Source organism: Strix aluco, chromosome 17, assembly GCF_031877795.1.
Source record: "Strix aluco isolate bStrAlu1 chromosome 17, bStrAlu1.hap1, whole genome shotgun sequence".
NCBI lineage: Eukaryota > Metazoa > Chordata > Aves > Strigiformes > Strigidae > Strix > Strix aluco.
The window spans coordinates 17,378,556-17,392,485 of record NC_133947.1 but is presented as its reverse complement, the minus strand read 5'-3'; the positions used below and the strand labels follow the sequence as shown (position 1 = coordinate 17,392,485).

At 39.4% G+C, this 13,930-nt stretch overlaps 1 protein-coding gene across 11 annotated transcripts in view; it reads right to left on the bottom strand.

Annotated features, from left to right (window-relative positions):
- Positions 1-723: 723 nt before the first annotated feature.
- Positions 724-13,930, bottom strand: part of RBM39 (RNA binding motif protein 39) — a 32,035-nt gene continuing 18,828 nt past the window's right edge. For 9 of the 11 annotated variants that reach the window (XM_074842829.1, XM_074842822.1, XM_074842823.1 and 6 more), the window contains 8 exons: positions 13,175-13,240; positions 12,145-12,349; positions 11,899-11,976; positions 6,182-6,214; positions 4,950-5,025; positions 4,681-4,786; positions 1,824-1,902; positions 724-1,724 (listed from right to left, as the gene is read on the bottom strand). In XM_074842829.1, coding sequence (XP_074698930.1) covers positions 1,624-1,724; positions 1,824-1,902; positions 4,681-4,786; positions 4,950-5,025; positions 6,182-6,214; positions 11,899-11,976; positions 12,145-12,349; positions 13,175-13,240 — 744 coding nt within the window. In that variant the 3' untranslated portion in view covers positions 724-1,623. Of the gene's footprint in view, positions 1,725-1,823; positions 1,903-4,680; positions 4,787-4,949; positions 5,026-6,181; positions 6,215-10,103; positions 10,285-11,898; positions 11,977-12,144; positions 12,350-13,174; positions 13,241-13,930 lie in introns of those variants that run through there. The other 2 variants (XR_012625496.1, XR_012625497.1) reach the window with 2 other exon arrangements.

Below are 13,930 nucleotides of genomic sequence, written 5' to 3'. Positions count from 1 at the left end.
CTAGTCAAGCAACAGAGCTGCTCTGTAACAGCTCAGGTTTTACTCAGCACCAGTGGATTAGAACTGGCAACTAAACAAACACTTGGCTTTCTTCAGCTGTGTCACATACAGACACACACCTCTAGAACATTCCTGGCTCCTCCCCACAGCTGCCCAGCCCCTTTCCTCCCAGCTCCCCCCGGACTGCCAGCAGTCAGTCCTGCCCCTCCCTGAGCAGCAGCACTGCAGGGTCGGCCCTGGCAGCGTCCAGCGCCCGGCTGGCACACACCCTCTGCACCTCTGGCAAACAGCTTTTATTAGCCAGTGGCTACAAAGGACGGGCAGTGGGAAAGGGGTACCCAGAGAGGGCAGTCGGCTGGGGCAGGCTTCCCTACAGAAACCTACAAGCCAACATCCATCACTCCTACATCCCCACAGTTCACAGCCATTTGTGAAAGCTGGGGGTGGACACGGGCAGGGGGGAGTTCTCTCTGGAGGGAACCTGCAGCAGGCCCGAGACAGGGCAAGAGCCATCCCCTGCCTGGCCAGGGAGAGAACCCACAGGCTCCTCACCACCGCAGCTGCAGTGCAGAGGGTTCAAAACAGCAGGTACCAGCTCCTGCATTTTCTGCAGGAGGAGCAGTATTCCAAACATCTACCATTTCAAAGCAGCTATCACTCACCTCCAGTCTTCAGCACACACTGCTTAACTCAAATCGAGCAGAGAAATGAAGCTTCATGAAGGCCTTTTTAAGAGAATTTTATTTGAGTGGTTCTTACAAAGATTGTTGCAATATGAAAGTCTTTGTTTGATAGAAATATCAAGCTGTCTTGTCAAACACACTGAAGTAACCCAAAAATATATTTCAGAGCTCACAGAGCTTAAAAAGAGCAAAGATTATATGCAACCAGAACAAAACACGTTTCTGTATTTCCTACCAATTTTCAGACTTGGCTGAAATCCTTCAACTGTGCCACACTGCATACATAGAAACTTATGTGGAAATGCAGAGATCGTTTTGTTTGGAAACTTAGACACACCTCACACAGTATTTACAAAGAAACTTTTACAGATACATTAATCAAAAGTTACCATCAAGAAATAAAACCCTTCAATCCTTCTATTCTTACCAATTATTCAGCACAAAGCAAGCTGAGTGGCTGTCCAGAATCAGCTTTCAGTAGCCTTTGAATTTCCCATTTATACAAAACACTAAATATGTCCCTTCATAAAGTCTATCTCCGATATTAACCTTTAGCAGATCACCTACATTTAGTGAAATGTAAAATGTAATTGCTGCATTAAAAGAAAGGCTTGTGAAACATTAAAAATGTCATTATGTCCCATCTGCCTTTTACAGAGAACTTGTTTTCTATGAGCTACTTCTCAGTTCCTACAGATCACCTTAGTAAATGTACAAGAATTACAAGGCAGAACAAGAAGTCAACAGCTTTGTATACAGTGGAAATGCTAGTTAGGGAGAATGAACACACTGCATTTCTGCTTACTTCATTTTATTTTTAAAGGTAGCAGGAAGTGTACACAAAATGACATTAAATCCTTTCCTTTAGTTTTATCTAAATAAAAGATAACTCAATCTTCCTCCAAAAAATAACTATGTACAAAACTGACTAAATCCATCTTCATCGTCGAACAGGAACCAGTAGTTGGGTTGCAGTCATAGAATCTGGAAAAAGGCTATGGTACGTTGGAAGAGGTACATATGCTGCTGTAATCATTTTACCTAATCAGAAGATTAAAAAAACAATTTAAAAAAACCCCAGTATTTGGTCATTTCTGTAATTAACAACTAAATGTAGGTCTCTACATGAAATCCACTCACCTGCAAACCACCTCCCATGCAACGCATTTACAGCTGCAATGGCAGCAGCAATCGAAGGACATTTGACATACACATTGCCCTGTAATACACAAGTGTTACAGTCCATTAGAAGCTTGGAAAAAGTCCCACATCATCTATTTTCAAGACACTTCCTCAGTGTGGCTGTGACAGAGGCAAACCCGCCTCACTACGTTCCTACTGGTATCAACCAGTAATGCACAACAAGCATGAGAAAACAGAGTACTGACATGCATTACTGTAACTCTAACAGGTATCTTGGCATGAAACTTTTATAAATAGGATTTGAAAAACAGACCGAATGTGAGGTTGGTCTGCAATCAACTAGTAAGGGATTGCTCACTTGCTCATGACGACCCTTCAGAAAGAGTATGTAATGGCTCCTGATTACAAATCTCATGAAAAACAGAAAAGCACAAAGAGTTTGGCTAGCCATAAAGTTCTGTACATCACCACCTTTAACCAGAAATACTTAACTAGATAGGCAAGTTCAGTCTGATTTTCCAAGGGATCAAGCACTCCCCATTCCCCAGGGCAGGAAGGATGTCCAGCACTTCAAGGAAAACTGGTACTGTAAAAATTCTCCTACATGAACTTCAGCATCTGTCTGTCTTTACTCGAACAAAGACTGAGACTAAAGGAAAAAGCCCATCACAGCAGGGCAAGAGCAGCCTACGATGGTATCTGATGTGAACGACAGACTGATCTTTTAACTTTACCAGAGATAGCTGAAGTTTTCTATCTGCAGATTAAGCACTAAACCAGCCTAATCCAGAGTCCTGCAGTATCCACATTCAACAGCTGAAAGACATACAGGCGCCCACAGTAAGGTGCAATGCATTTTTCTGGCTGCCTGCTTAAAAATAGACTACTACCAGTAATTTCTGAACCAGATCAGATTCCAGCTGAAACAGATTTTACAGGAAAAGAATATATTAAGAAACAGAACCCAGCCTTCCCTCTAGCAGCCTTTGCCTGGCTGTACTAATTCTTCCCACTGTGATCTAACTCATTTCTCCTAGGGGGGGGAACTTGAGATCAGGGGCTGATGTTTAAGGCACTAAGCAATTAACAGGCACAGTTCTGTTCTCAGCCTCCCCCTGCCAGGCATCCCAGCTGCTTAAATGGTGAAACGAGATACAAGCAACATAAAGCTTTAGTTTTCCTTAACACACCACAGTGTAGACTGGTGTGGTACACGAGACCACACGTTTAGCTGGGACTGCAATCTTTTCACCCACAACAAATCACATCTTCATGGCTGATTACTGACAGCCCTTAGCGTGGGAAGTCTGGCTGTCTGGGAGAGCGCCCTAAAAAGATGGGAGATGAAAACACTTAAAAGATAACATGACCAGAATCTAAGCCTGGAAAACAGAATAGCACAGTGGAAACTTACATTCAAATACAGTTTTTTTAAATATCAGTGGGTATTTTACTTCTGAGTTATCACTGCTACTGTGACTAAATGGATTTCGCATAACAAAGCTAACTCATGTTTTTTCTTTTAAATCAACTTGCTAACGTGAAACAGATTTGCAGCTCCATGTGCTCAGAATTTATGTGAGGTACAGTTGAGGGCTGTTGCATTTTTGAGGGTGGTGTTTTTCTGGGGGTTTGTGTGTTGGGTTTTTTTTGTTGGTGGTGTTTGGGTTTTTTTTCCCCTATCTATCAAAGGACATCGTTTCCTCTAAGATAGTAATAGACTAGTGTACTGTGGGAAAGGTTTCTACCTCCCATCGGCCCAGTAGTCCAACATACCAGTGATTTCGAAGATTAAAAATATGCTAGGAAAGAGTACGTTGTTTTATGTACCAGACTGAAGCTCATCTCTAATTTAACATCTCAGTAATCCCCACAAAAGGGTTTCAGGTGGCAACAGTCTTCTGTAGAAGCAGCAAATGATAACAAAGGTTTCTGAGTGCCAAGTGCATTACCAGGGCACAACAATCCCATCTAAACAACAGTGACAGTAGTGTAGATTTCAGCCTCGCACAACAGAAGGGAACACATCAGGCCACTTCCAGGGTCTGACAGTCAGAAATAAACTTGACTGTGTGAGCATCTGAAAACTGTACTTCAGTTTGAGCTGTGAATTCTATATAAAACAGGTTCAAGAAGGCCAATCTCTTTACAGACCTTCCTCAGTTTATATTTTAAGAGCTGAAATGCAGGAGAAAAGATAAGCAGTCTGGGGATTGTGTAAACAAAGTGAACACAGAACAAAAAAATATTACTAGCCTTTTTAAGATGCAGGCTGAGAGTCCCTCAAAACAGGCATTAACCTGTAATTAAATCTGCATCAGTAGCCCTTTTTCTTCTCCTCTGTTATAAATCTAGGTGCTCCTACTGCCCACTGCAAGCCTTTAACATTACTAGTGGATGCAACTGTTTCCAAGCACGGGATTAGGCACACACTGAACTGCAAGTTCGAATCTGCCGGAGCAGGGTGTCCTTTGTGCTAAAGCCTGTACTCTCTAGAAACAGAGCAAAGTGGAAGACCCTGGCTTTTGGGATATGCACAGCCTAAGGGAAAAGCCAAATGCCAGAATTAAAGAGGTCACTACTCTTCAGCCTGTATTTCCACAGTAACTTCAGCCGTGTAAATCTAAGAGTGGACTGCAGCACCAGAAAACTCTCATACCTGCATTCAAGTTACAGACAATGACTCAAAACAGGAGGGGACCACCTACATCCTGCAAAAACTGCAAAATAACTTCAAGAAATTTAGATTCAGTTTAGGAAAAAGCCAATAGTATTTGTAATGCTCCCTCTATACACTACACAAAGCACCAAAACTCCTAAGATCTGCTCAGTCTCTCCTTGGAACCAGGCATACCTGAGCTGAGTTTTTGTCTACATAGATGTGGATAACTCCTCCATGTTTGTTACATTCCTCAATCACATCATCTTTAATTTCTGTGTCCCAGCCAGCTTCTTCTTCGCTGTAGGGGGTGGAAGAACAGGACAGAGATGGAACTGTTATCACTTGGACAGAATCCACCCCAAAACCCATCAGAAAAAAATCTGCAACATTCCAATTCCTTTCCCAGATGTTAAAGTCATCAACAAATGCTAAACAGAAACAGCCAATAATAAATCACTTACGTTTGAGGATTAAACATGTTGGAAAGCTGGAAGCACTGTGTTGCAAGTGGTTGTACAGAAGCAGCTGCAGCCAGAACTGTTGTAATGGAAAGAAACAGTAACAAGTCTAAGAACACACTCTGCATTGCTCCAATTTAAATTGAGTATCTTCTAGCTATTCTTTAAAATCCCAACCTTCAGCAATAATAGCAACAGCTCTAACTAAACAGAAAATCGAAGGCAAGAAAGCAACATTGTAACTAGACACTATCTATGATAGAGAAATTTTAAATCAACTGATACCAAAAATAACACAAAATGCACTACAGCTGAAACTGAAAAGATAACCCCATACATTGGTTTTGGCACTGGCAATTTAAACATTTAAATGCAGATACATGCATCCCCACATGCATCTAAAAATTCTGCCTGAGTTGGATGCCAGCAGCACCTTTAATTTTTTTCTCCTCAAGGAAGCCAAGCAGCAGCTCAGGATGGAGTGACACCACCCCATCTGACTTCACAGGAAGCGACAGACATCTCTGAGATTTCTCAAAATATATTTTAAGCACATTGAATTATCCTTCAAAAAAGTGTATCTGTACTTTTGTCCCTTGGAAATGCATAACGTAGGAAGTATTTGACATCTACAGTTATAAACATTTTAACTGTAGAATAGAGCTAGACTCTTTCCCAGTAACTATGAAATTACTACTTGTCATTTATTGTTGCTCATCACAGTACATCTTATTAAAAATAAGCACTGTCTTATAGGCTGTCCTTTCCATAGGCTGTAAACTGCTGTTAATTTAACTAACAGCCACCTTCTCTTTACATATGCAGACATTAAGGGCTGAGTAAGACTGTGACTAACCCAGGGACAGTAACCCCAAACTCCTGATTCTCAAATGGCCCCTCTAGTCCCTACGCCTAAGGTGGGAAAAAACCCCCACACCCAACCACACCTAAACCCACAAACAAAAACACAAGCCCACACATTTTCTAGGATTAACATATGGCTGGGGAATGTTACTAACACTGAGGAAACGCTACTAAGAAAAGGCAAAGTGTTTAAAATACACTGTGTTATTTTCAGTCAATAACCAACGGATAGTATGATTCCTACAGACATAAAAGACACTAATACAATATAATTTCTCAGGCTGTTGGCAAACTCTACACCAGAAGCATTTCACTTACAGGTATCTGCAACAAAACCTACTGGTGACAATTGATATCAAATGCTAGTTTACCTTCATTCTGCTGAGATAGTCTCGTTTGCAAATCTAAAGAAAAATATACAGAAGTTAATTAGTACGCTTGTTAGCATTATTGTACCATTACCTGCCAGCCAGGTTGTTTAGCTTGTATTTTTGTGGTTAAGAGCTTGTTCAAGTACCTCAACCCACTCTCACTGTTCCTCTCTAGTTGTGAGTAGTTTCACTAATTTCAGCTTCTCAGCTGGAATATTCCGTACCTGATAGAGATTCCACAAAGGTAAACATATTTCAAAAAGAAACAATACCTTAAAAGGAAAGACATGACCATGTCCTTTAATTCAACGTATTGTTTCCACCTTGCCTTCGCTGTGCTTCAACTCTTTGTAAGGCATTATTTTGTTCCATGAGAAAATAATTAGAGCAATTCTTACAGGAATTAGAAGTTTGGCATCTTTACTAACAGAAAGCATTTAAGCACACAGTTATCCAAATGCAACATTCTGAAAGCAGTTATCAAATTTAATTTCAAGTAGAACAACATGATATTTTACCTGTTCTCTTTTCATATAAGTGTCATAATGACACAAGTTTTTTCTTGTCTTTTCATAATGTCACTGCTATTTTTCAAATTCAAAACATTTTCAAACGTTCAGAACATTTAATTTGCCAAGAAAACACTAGTTACTTGTTTGACAACATATAGACGTCCCCATTTGAAGTAATGGGAACAGACAAATGCAGACTTTCTAAGCACTTCCAAGTATATGACTCCAATACTTGACATCTTTAAACCAACATCAGAGTGCAAGAAATGTAAACACAAGCCTCTTCACTTACGTTCAAATTTAATTCACACGAACACAAGGAGTTAGAAGACTAAAGTTAACCATCATCTTAAATCACTTGTTTAGAAAGCAGTGAAGTGATGGACCCCAAGTAAGCTTCCAAGCTTACTTGGAAATACCTGAAAGTATTAAATATCAACATACTTTTTCCCTTTCTAATAAATCTTCCTCCACAATACTGGGGGACTGACACAAGTGAATTTTTTTGCTCGAAGTATTAGGCAGTGAGAGCCCTGAAGCCAAGTCTCCCCAAGTGACTTCCATAATAGAACACATACTGGGAACTGTGTTGAAAAATAAGAGATGGAAGGAGCAAGCTCTGAAGGCTGAGCTGTAACAAGAACTGACTATGTTTAGCATGTTTTCCATCTAGATCTGGAACACAAGGAAATCCTCCACCCCATAGAGAATAACCATAATGGGGAAGGCCGATCTTAGCCTGTATTCTCTGCAGAAAATACATGGATTTGGCCAAATCTATAAATAAGTATTACCTAGTTATTTACTACACAATTTTTTTTCTAAACGAATGTGTTTAAAAAATAGTAAAACCCCAGATCTCCTAAATCTCTCTAGACAAGGACAGAGACTTCTCCCTCTGCAATTCTGACACAACTGTGCACATTCACCACGTGCGGCTGAACTCCCCAGGTGTCCGTCAGCCTGGGGCTCGAAAGCCGAATGGAATGCTCCAGGCCACCTGCACCAAATGTGGCAAATCGACACAGATCACCAGTTCAAATTCTGTCTAGGGACAAGAATCAAATCTGTTCTAAACACAGGAAGGTCAGCTAACAGTATCTTTTGGCAACAAGTTTCACAGGTTAATTATCTACCACCTCTGAAACATAATCCCCTGCCCACCAAATCTTTCATCAACTAACTGAATCTTCTTGTTGGTCATGACTGAAGAATCATCCTCTCCTCTCACTTCTAAATTCACTCAGAATTTAGAAATTGTCACTCTTCACTGTCAACTCTTATTCTTCCCTACATGCAGTTTTAAATAGTATGTGGAAACTAAAATCAATACATCTATCAAGTTATGATCAAAGTAACTTTTTCAGTATGTTCTGTACATATGATCTATGAAAGTAAAGTAGCAAGTTTAGCGTAACTAAGAAGTACATGCTTAGTACAGAGAAAGCAGAAATACAGAAATATCTATCAAAGCATTTTGTGAAACATAGCTATCTTTAAATAAACAAAAGCCTGCCAAGTATTCCCCAGTTTTCTAAGTAATGACTTACAACACAACAGCAGATCAAATCAAGGTCCTGGCTGAGAACACCTATTTGTTCCTCTACTGCAGCAGACTATCTCAATCTTTTTCATAAACAGATATTTCCTTCCCAAAAATAAAGGATGTTTTGTCCCACAAAGCATTAGAAGTATGCTCTATAGCCTCATGGTTATTTTTAGATGGAATTTACTGGAGAATAGAAAAGTACACAGCTACAACTGTTTAGCTTCTTTTTCCGGCTGGAATTTTCTCTGTGGGAATAGTGTCCAAGTTCTCAGGTCCCCCATGAAACAAATTCTTTAGCTTCCCTATTTCAGTTTGATTCAACCCATCTTGAACATGGGTGACCAGAAGTGTTCATGTGTACACGTTACATCTCTCATGCTCAAGTATGATATCTCTAGGCACACAGATGCCCTTTCAAAAAGGCATCACACTGACAGTTCATATTCACTCACTGATAAACCGGAGTTCTTAAGTATTTTCCTCCTCCTTGGCCATCTTTACTGCTGAGCTCCCAGGCTATACAACTAGAATTTGTTTCAATCATGAACAGGTGAACAATGTACAACACCCCAAGAATCCATTGACAGCACCTCTACACGTATTTGCTCACCTCACTCCTACTCTTGTTCACCACTGTTATTCATGTAAATATTAAGATCAGCCCAACACCTGAACTTTGGCTTCAACAACGGCCTCTAGCTTTCCCAGCTTTCACCAAAATAACCCCTCTTTCTTTGAGCCAGCTTCTTTACACACCTTGTACTTCCTGTACTACTCACTCCTCTAAACTTCCAACTGACACAACTCAGAAGTTCAGAGCGTTCTACTACTGCTTCTCTGTCTAGGAAGGTCAGTCTTAATCGAAGACTGTTAAGTCTTTAAATGTAGTTCCTCTGAAAGTATGTCACACTAATAATATTCTCCAGTTTACCCATCTTTAGTATGACTTTTGAAGGAGAGAAGTGAAGTCAGGGTAACATGACTGGAAACCAGCCAGATTATGTTCTTCAAGTGTAGGTAATTTAGAATTACATACTCCAGATATATATATATATATATATATATATATATATATATATATATGACAGACTTAAAATATTTATTGATAACACCAGATATCAGACATTGTATTTCATGTATCTACTCCCTTACTAATCTGATGTGTTTTCTTACTACTCTGAACTAAGTCCATTCAGCTCTTGGCTTTGCTTCTACCTTGTGAATAATTTTCTTTTTTAAATCCATATTCCTAGCTTATCCTCCTCAAATTCCAAACTTTATGATCAGTGTTCCCACTACAAACTGAGATAATGAGATTATTTTGAAACATCTTGGGAGTAATTTTTCATTCAACCTCAGCCCCGCTTCCTTTTTTTTTTCCTTCTTCAAGAGTTGGTAAATCTTCATGTGTGCTTTTACAAGGTCTAACTCAATCTGACTGTTAGCAGGTAATTCTCATTTTATCTATTTCCCAAACTAAAAATACTGGTTTATTATCAGTTCTTTTTCCTATTCTTCACAGGCTCTGTGCTTATTTGTTCTTTCTTTTGAGGTAATTAGTCACCCAGGCTGGTGTGGAGCCCATTTCTAACAGGACTGTTTCTTCTTTCTGTGGAATACAGATCCAATATAGCATTAGCAATTTGGAACTGAAGAAACTTTTTACATCCTGCCTGTGCAAACATCCAAGTTGTTTAGACCAGATGACTTTATTGCCTTGTTTCTTCAACCACTGCTTTTGAAATCAGAAGCCTTCGTTACAGACCTGCTTTGTTTATCCTTCCATTTAAACTTGAGCAACTAATGATCCCTCAAGTCAATGGTCATTTCTATTCTCACCCATAACATCTTCATTACTTACCAAATTGAGTTTAAAATAGCATCCCCTCTTCATGAGTCAGTGAGTGTTTGATGAAGAAATTTGTCGGATATCACATCCAGGAATATCTGGGCCCCACCATTATTACTAGCAATTCTTCTCCAATCTGTATCAGGGAAGTTAAAGTCTCCCATAATGACATAATTCCTGGTAGTAATTTTCTCTAACAAGAGTAAAGAGATCTTTAATCCATAACCAAATCTCACTTTGGGGATAGCTCATGACTCTACGGTAGTAAAAAGCTTTATCTTTTTCCAAAGTTACTTCTGCATTATTCCTTTTGTACAATACAAGTGGAATAAACAATGCTACTCCTACCACTTTTATTTCTACAGTTATTCAACATGCACATTGTTCAAAAACCTGTATTCAGCCTTATTATTTATTCCTCCACAGCCATGTTGTCTCATACCAATTCTATGCTTCCCAACAGTTCAGCTGTGTCAGGCATTTTCAGCCATGTTCCCCATTTGGGAAGTTTGGATTTCTTTGGTTGGTTTGTTTCAAATATGGGGGTGGGGAAAGACTTGGTATTTTTTAAAAAAATATTTCTCTCATTTCTCATTGACTACACCCATTTTCAAGCAAGACTGTCATACCACTTTATCACCTACATTAAAGGTGATCTAATTTCAGTGTTTAACTATCCTTCTCTTTCTGGACTAGATATGCTTTTTCCTTGCCACTGTGTCGTTGTCCTTCTCTTCTCAAATAGGAAAAGACCTAATTCCTCAACCCGCATTGTAATTTCACTAGCCAGTTCCTTTTCCTTCCAAGGGTATATCTATAGAAGGCCCTATTACACTCTTTTAGCAACTGTCCACAGTTTCACATGTATGCTCTTGAAACTAAGTTTCAGTAACATGATTCAGGTGTATCTTAAGTCTGAATCACTTCTGTCACAAAGTCTGCTGGAAGACAAACAAAACAATGCCACCTACTCTTTGTTGATTTCCTGACACTTCTCACACATTCCAGCATCTAGTCATTTGTGACATTCAAGCCTTTTCTACTGCCATGACAATTAAGTCCCTTGTTCTTGTATTAATAAAAAATAACAAGAAGAAATTCCACTCTGTAAATCGCTCATCTCCTGCAGGAGGTTACTCATTGCTCTAGTTCTGAAGCCCTCTTGGACAGTGTGTTATTTAGGCCAGCTATGAACTAGCAGCAGCAATCATATCCTCAGCCTCATTCCCTCTTGCAACAGAATAAAGTCTCAGTAACACTTCAACATACCCACTTGCAGAACACACAAGCTATAGACAATTCCAAGCAACACACACATTCCCTGACAGTGTCCTTCCTCATCAGGACATACACTGTGTAAAACCTAACACTACTGTAGTCTTAGCTGTCATATTCCCCATAAAGTCCTAATAATCTTCTTGGCCCTGGTACAGCTCTGTTTTTTCAGAAGGGTCAATCCCCTTCCAATTATAAGCCTGCCATTTTAAACAGTCAACATTTACACTGCATTAGAACATAAAAGTCCCCATTAGCACAGGGAATAGTAAAGATAAAGAGATGAAGACTTGGGATGAATTAAACAAACTACAACAGATTTGCCAAAAATAATGCAAAATTAATCACACCCAAAGCTGTTATATACTGTCACTGTGTATCTGCTCATGGATTTGCCATGTTTTACAGTTTGTAAAACATGCTGTAATACCTATGTTCTCATTTTAAGACCACAAAATGTAGTTAAGTACCTTGTCTCAAAATTATAAAGTATGAAGTATTTTGGAAGAATAAATAGGTCATCATTTCTTACCTGCCACAGCTCCAAATGCCAAAGACCCGCTCATCTGCAGAGCCTGCTGTGCAGCCGGGGGAATCTGCAAACCAGTACCTAGAGCAGAATATGAACATACCCTGTAGCAAGCACTTTTCACTCAGTTAGGGATGCAGTCTTACTGCTGTCAAAAGCTTAAAAATACCATTCCATACGTTTAGCATGATATTCTGTGAGGCGTATTAACTCAAATTCTGTATTTTCGCACATAATCATCACACATACCTTCTGCAAGTCTTGCCATCAACTGAAGGCGACCAGTTGTTCCCAAGTCAATTCCGGTCCGTTCCAACTCATCACTGTCCAAAAACGAACTAGCACTGGAAGCATCAGTGCGCTCAGTTACATGTCCAACTTTCATTGGCCTACCAGCCAGCTCAAATCCATTGAGTTGTTCCAAGGCCTTTTTGGCACACTCAGAATCTGAGAACTGTAGATTGGAAAAATATAAATTCAGTAATGCTGCCTACAGGATTCAATACCACTTCTATTGTTATGTAATATCCACAGTTTTAACTAGATTTAAACACTAGATTTAAGGTAACAGTAGCTACAAGCTAACCTGAATGTGCTCTGTATTTTCCATTTAAACTGAATGGAAAAAGATTGGATATTTACTTTCCCATAGTTAGAAAATAATGTATTTAAATATAAATTACTGACAAAGCTAGAGCATCTACATATTGCAATCAGCAGAAGTCATGGCCGCGGTTCTCTTTCAACACCTTCCAAGAACGACAGTCACCGCCTTTGTAACCTTGTAACTGCCATGCAGTTACTAGCTATTCCTAACAGATGTTCTGCTTTACATCAAATTAAATACACAAACACTCTGTCAGTGTTCAAACCATCAAACATTAAGCATATAGTTAGCTTGGTTACACTTGTCACCAAGTGCCAGAGGTCCCAGCTGAGACTTTTTTTCCCCCATGACAAATTGCCAGGTCAGTCAAGAAACCCAAGTTCACAAAACTGTGTGTCCACGGGTAATGAGGAAAGATGTTTTCAACTGAAAGTTGTAACCTCTGAAACTTTTATTTCCCCTAATTATTTCCCCTAAAAAGCTCAAATTCAATCATTTTCACAGGACCCACAATACCCACAGAGAACTGGCACAAAGAAAAAGGCCGCTGTTGCATGTCCTGCAACATGACATTTCTAAGACGAGACTTAACAGACTGCCGAGTAACCTATACTACTACATGGGAAGGTTACACTCAGAAATGTCTAACAAGTCTGGCAACTCCAGTCATACCGTAATAAATCCATATCCTTTTGAGCGTCCAGTTTCACTATCCATCATCAGCTGAATGCTTTCAATCTAAAAATAAGAATAAAGCTGTTTATTATTAGACATTTTGGAATAAACCACAAGATAGCACAACAAAACCTGAATACAACCCTGCCAAATATACATACAGGAATTTTTTTTAAAATCAGTTTCTCATTCCTTCAAGTCAAAATTAGTGTACAGGCAGCTAGGTAAGCATTTTGATACTAAACTAGAAGCAGGTAAACATAAAGGTGATGTATAATTTATCCTTTGAGTCCAGCTACAGGCAGAGGCTTGGTCCTGACAAAAATTCCAGCAGACAAAGAGCATGCAGACATCATCAAATCCTAACTGAAACACTGGAGTCACAGAATCTCATATACTGAGAATCTCCATTTTACAAGGTAAGAAAAGCAGTTTGCATGACTTTGACAAGGGACTTAAGAAAAAGGTGCATATTTTAAATAATTCTTGGCATATGGGAACTCCTAGAAGTTTAGTTACTTAATTTAAAGCATATCAGTAAGTCATCCATGAGCCATAAATATAGTGTTGGGAAGAGAGAGCAACACAGAAGAGGACGAACTGAGTTTAAGATGGGAGTATATGGAATCAGAAGGAAAAACCTTCACAGCGCTACATGTAAGCCTCCTAAACTACGTTAATCCTACTGCCAGACCTCAAGAGAAAACAAACCAAGAACAGCCATGTGCATTAAAATTTAATAAACTGATGCAA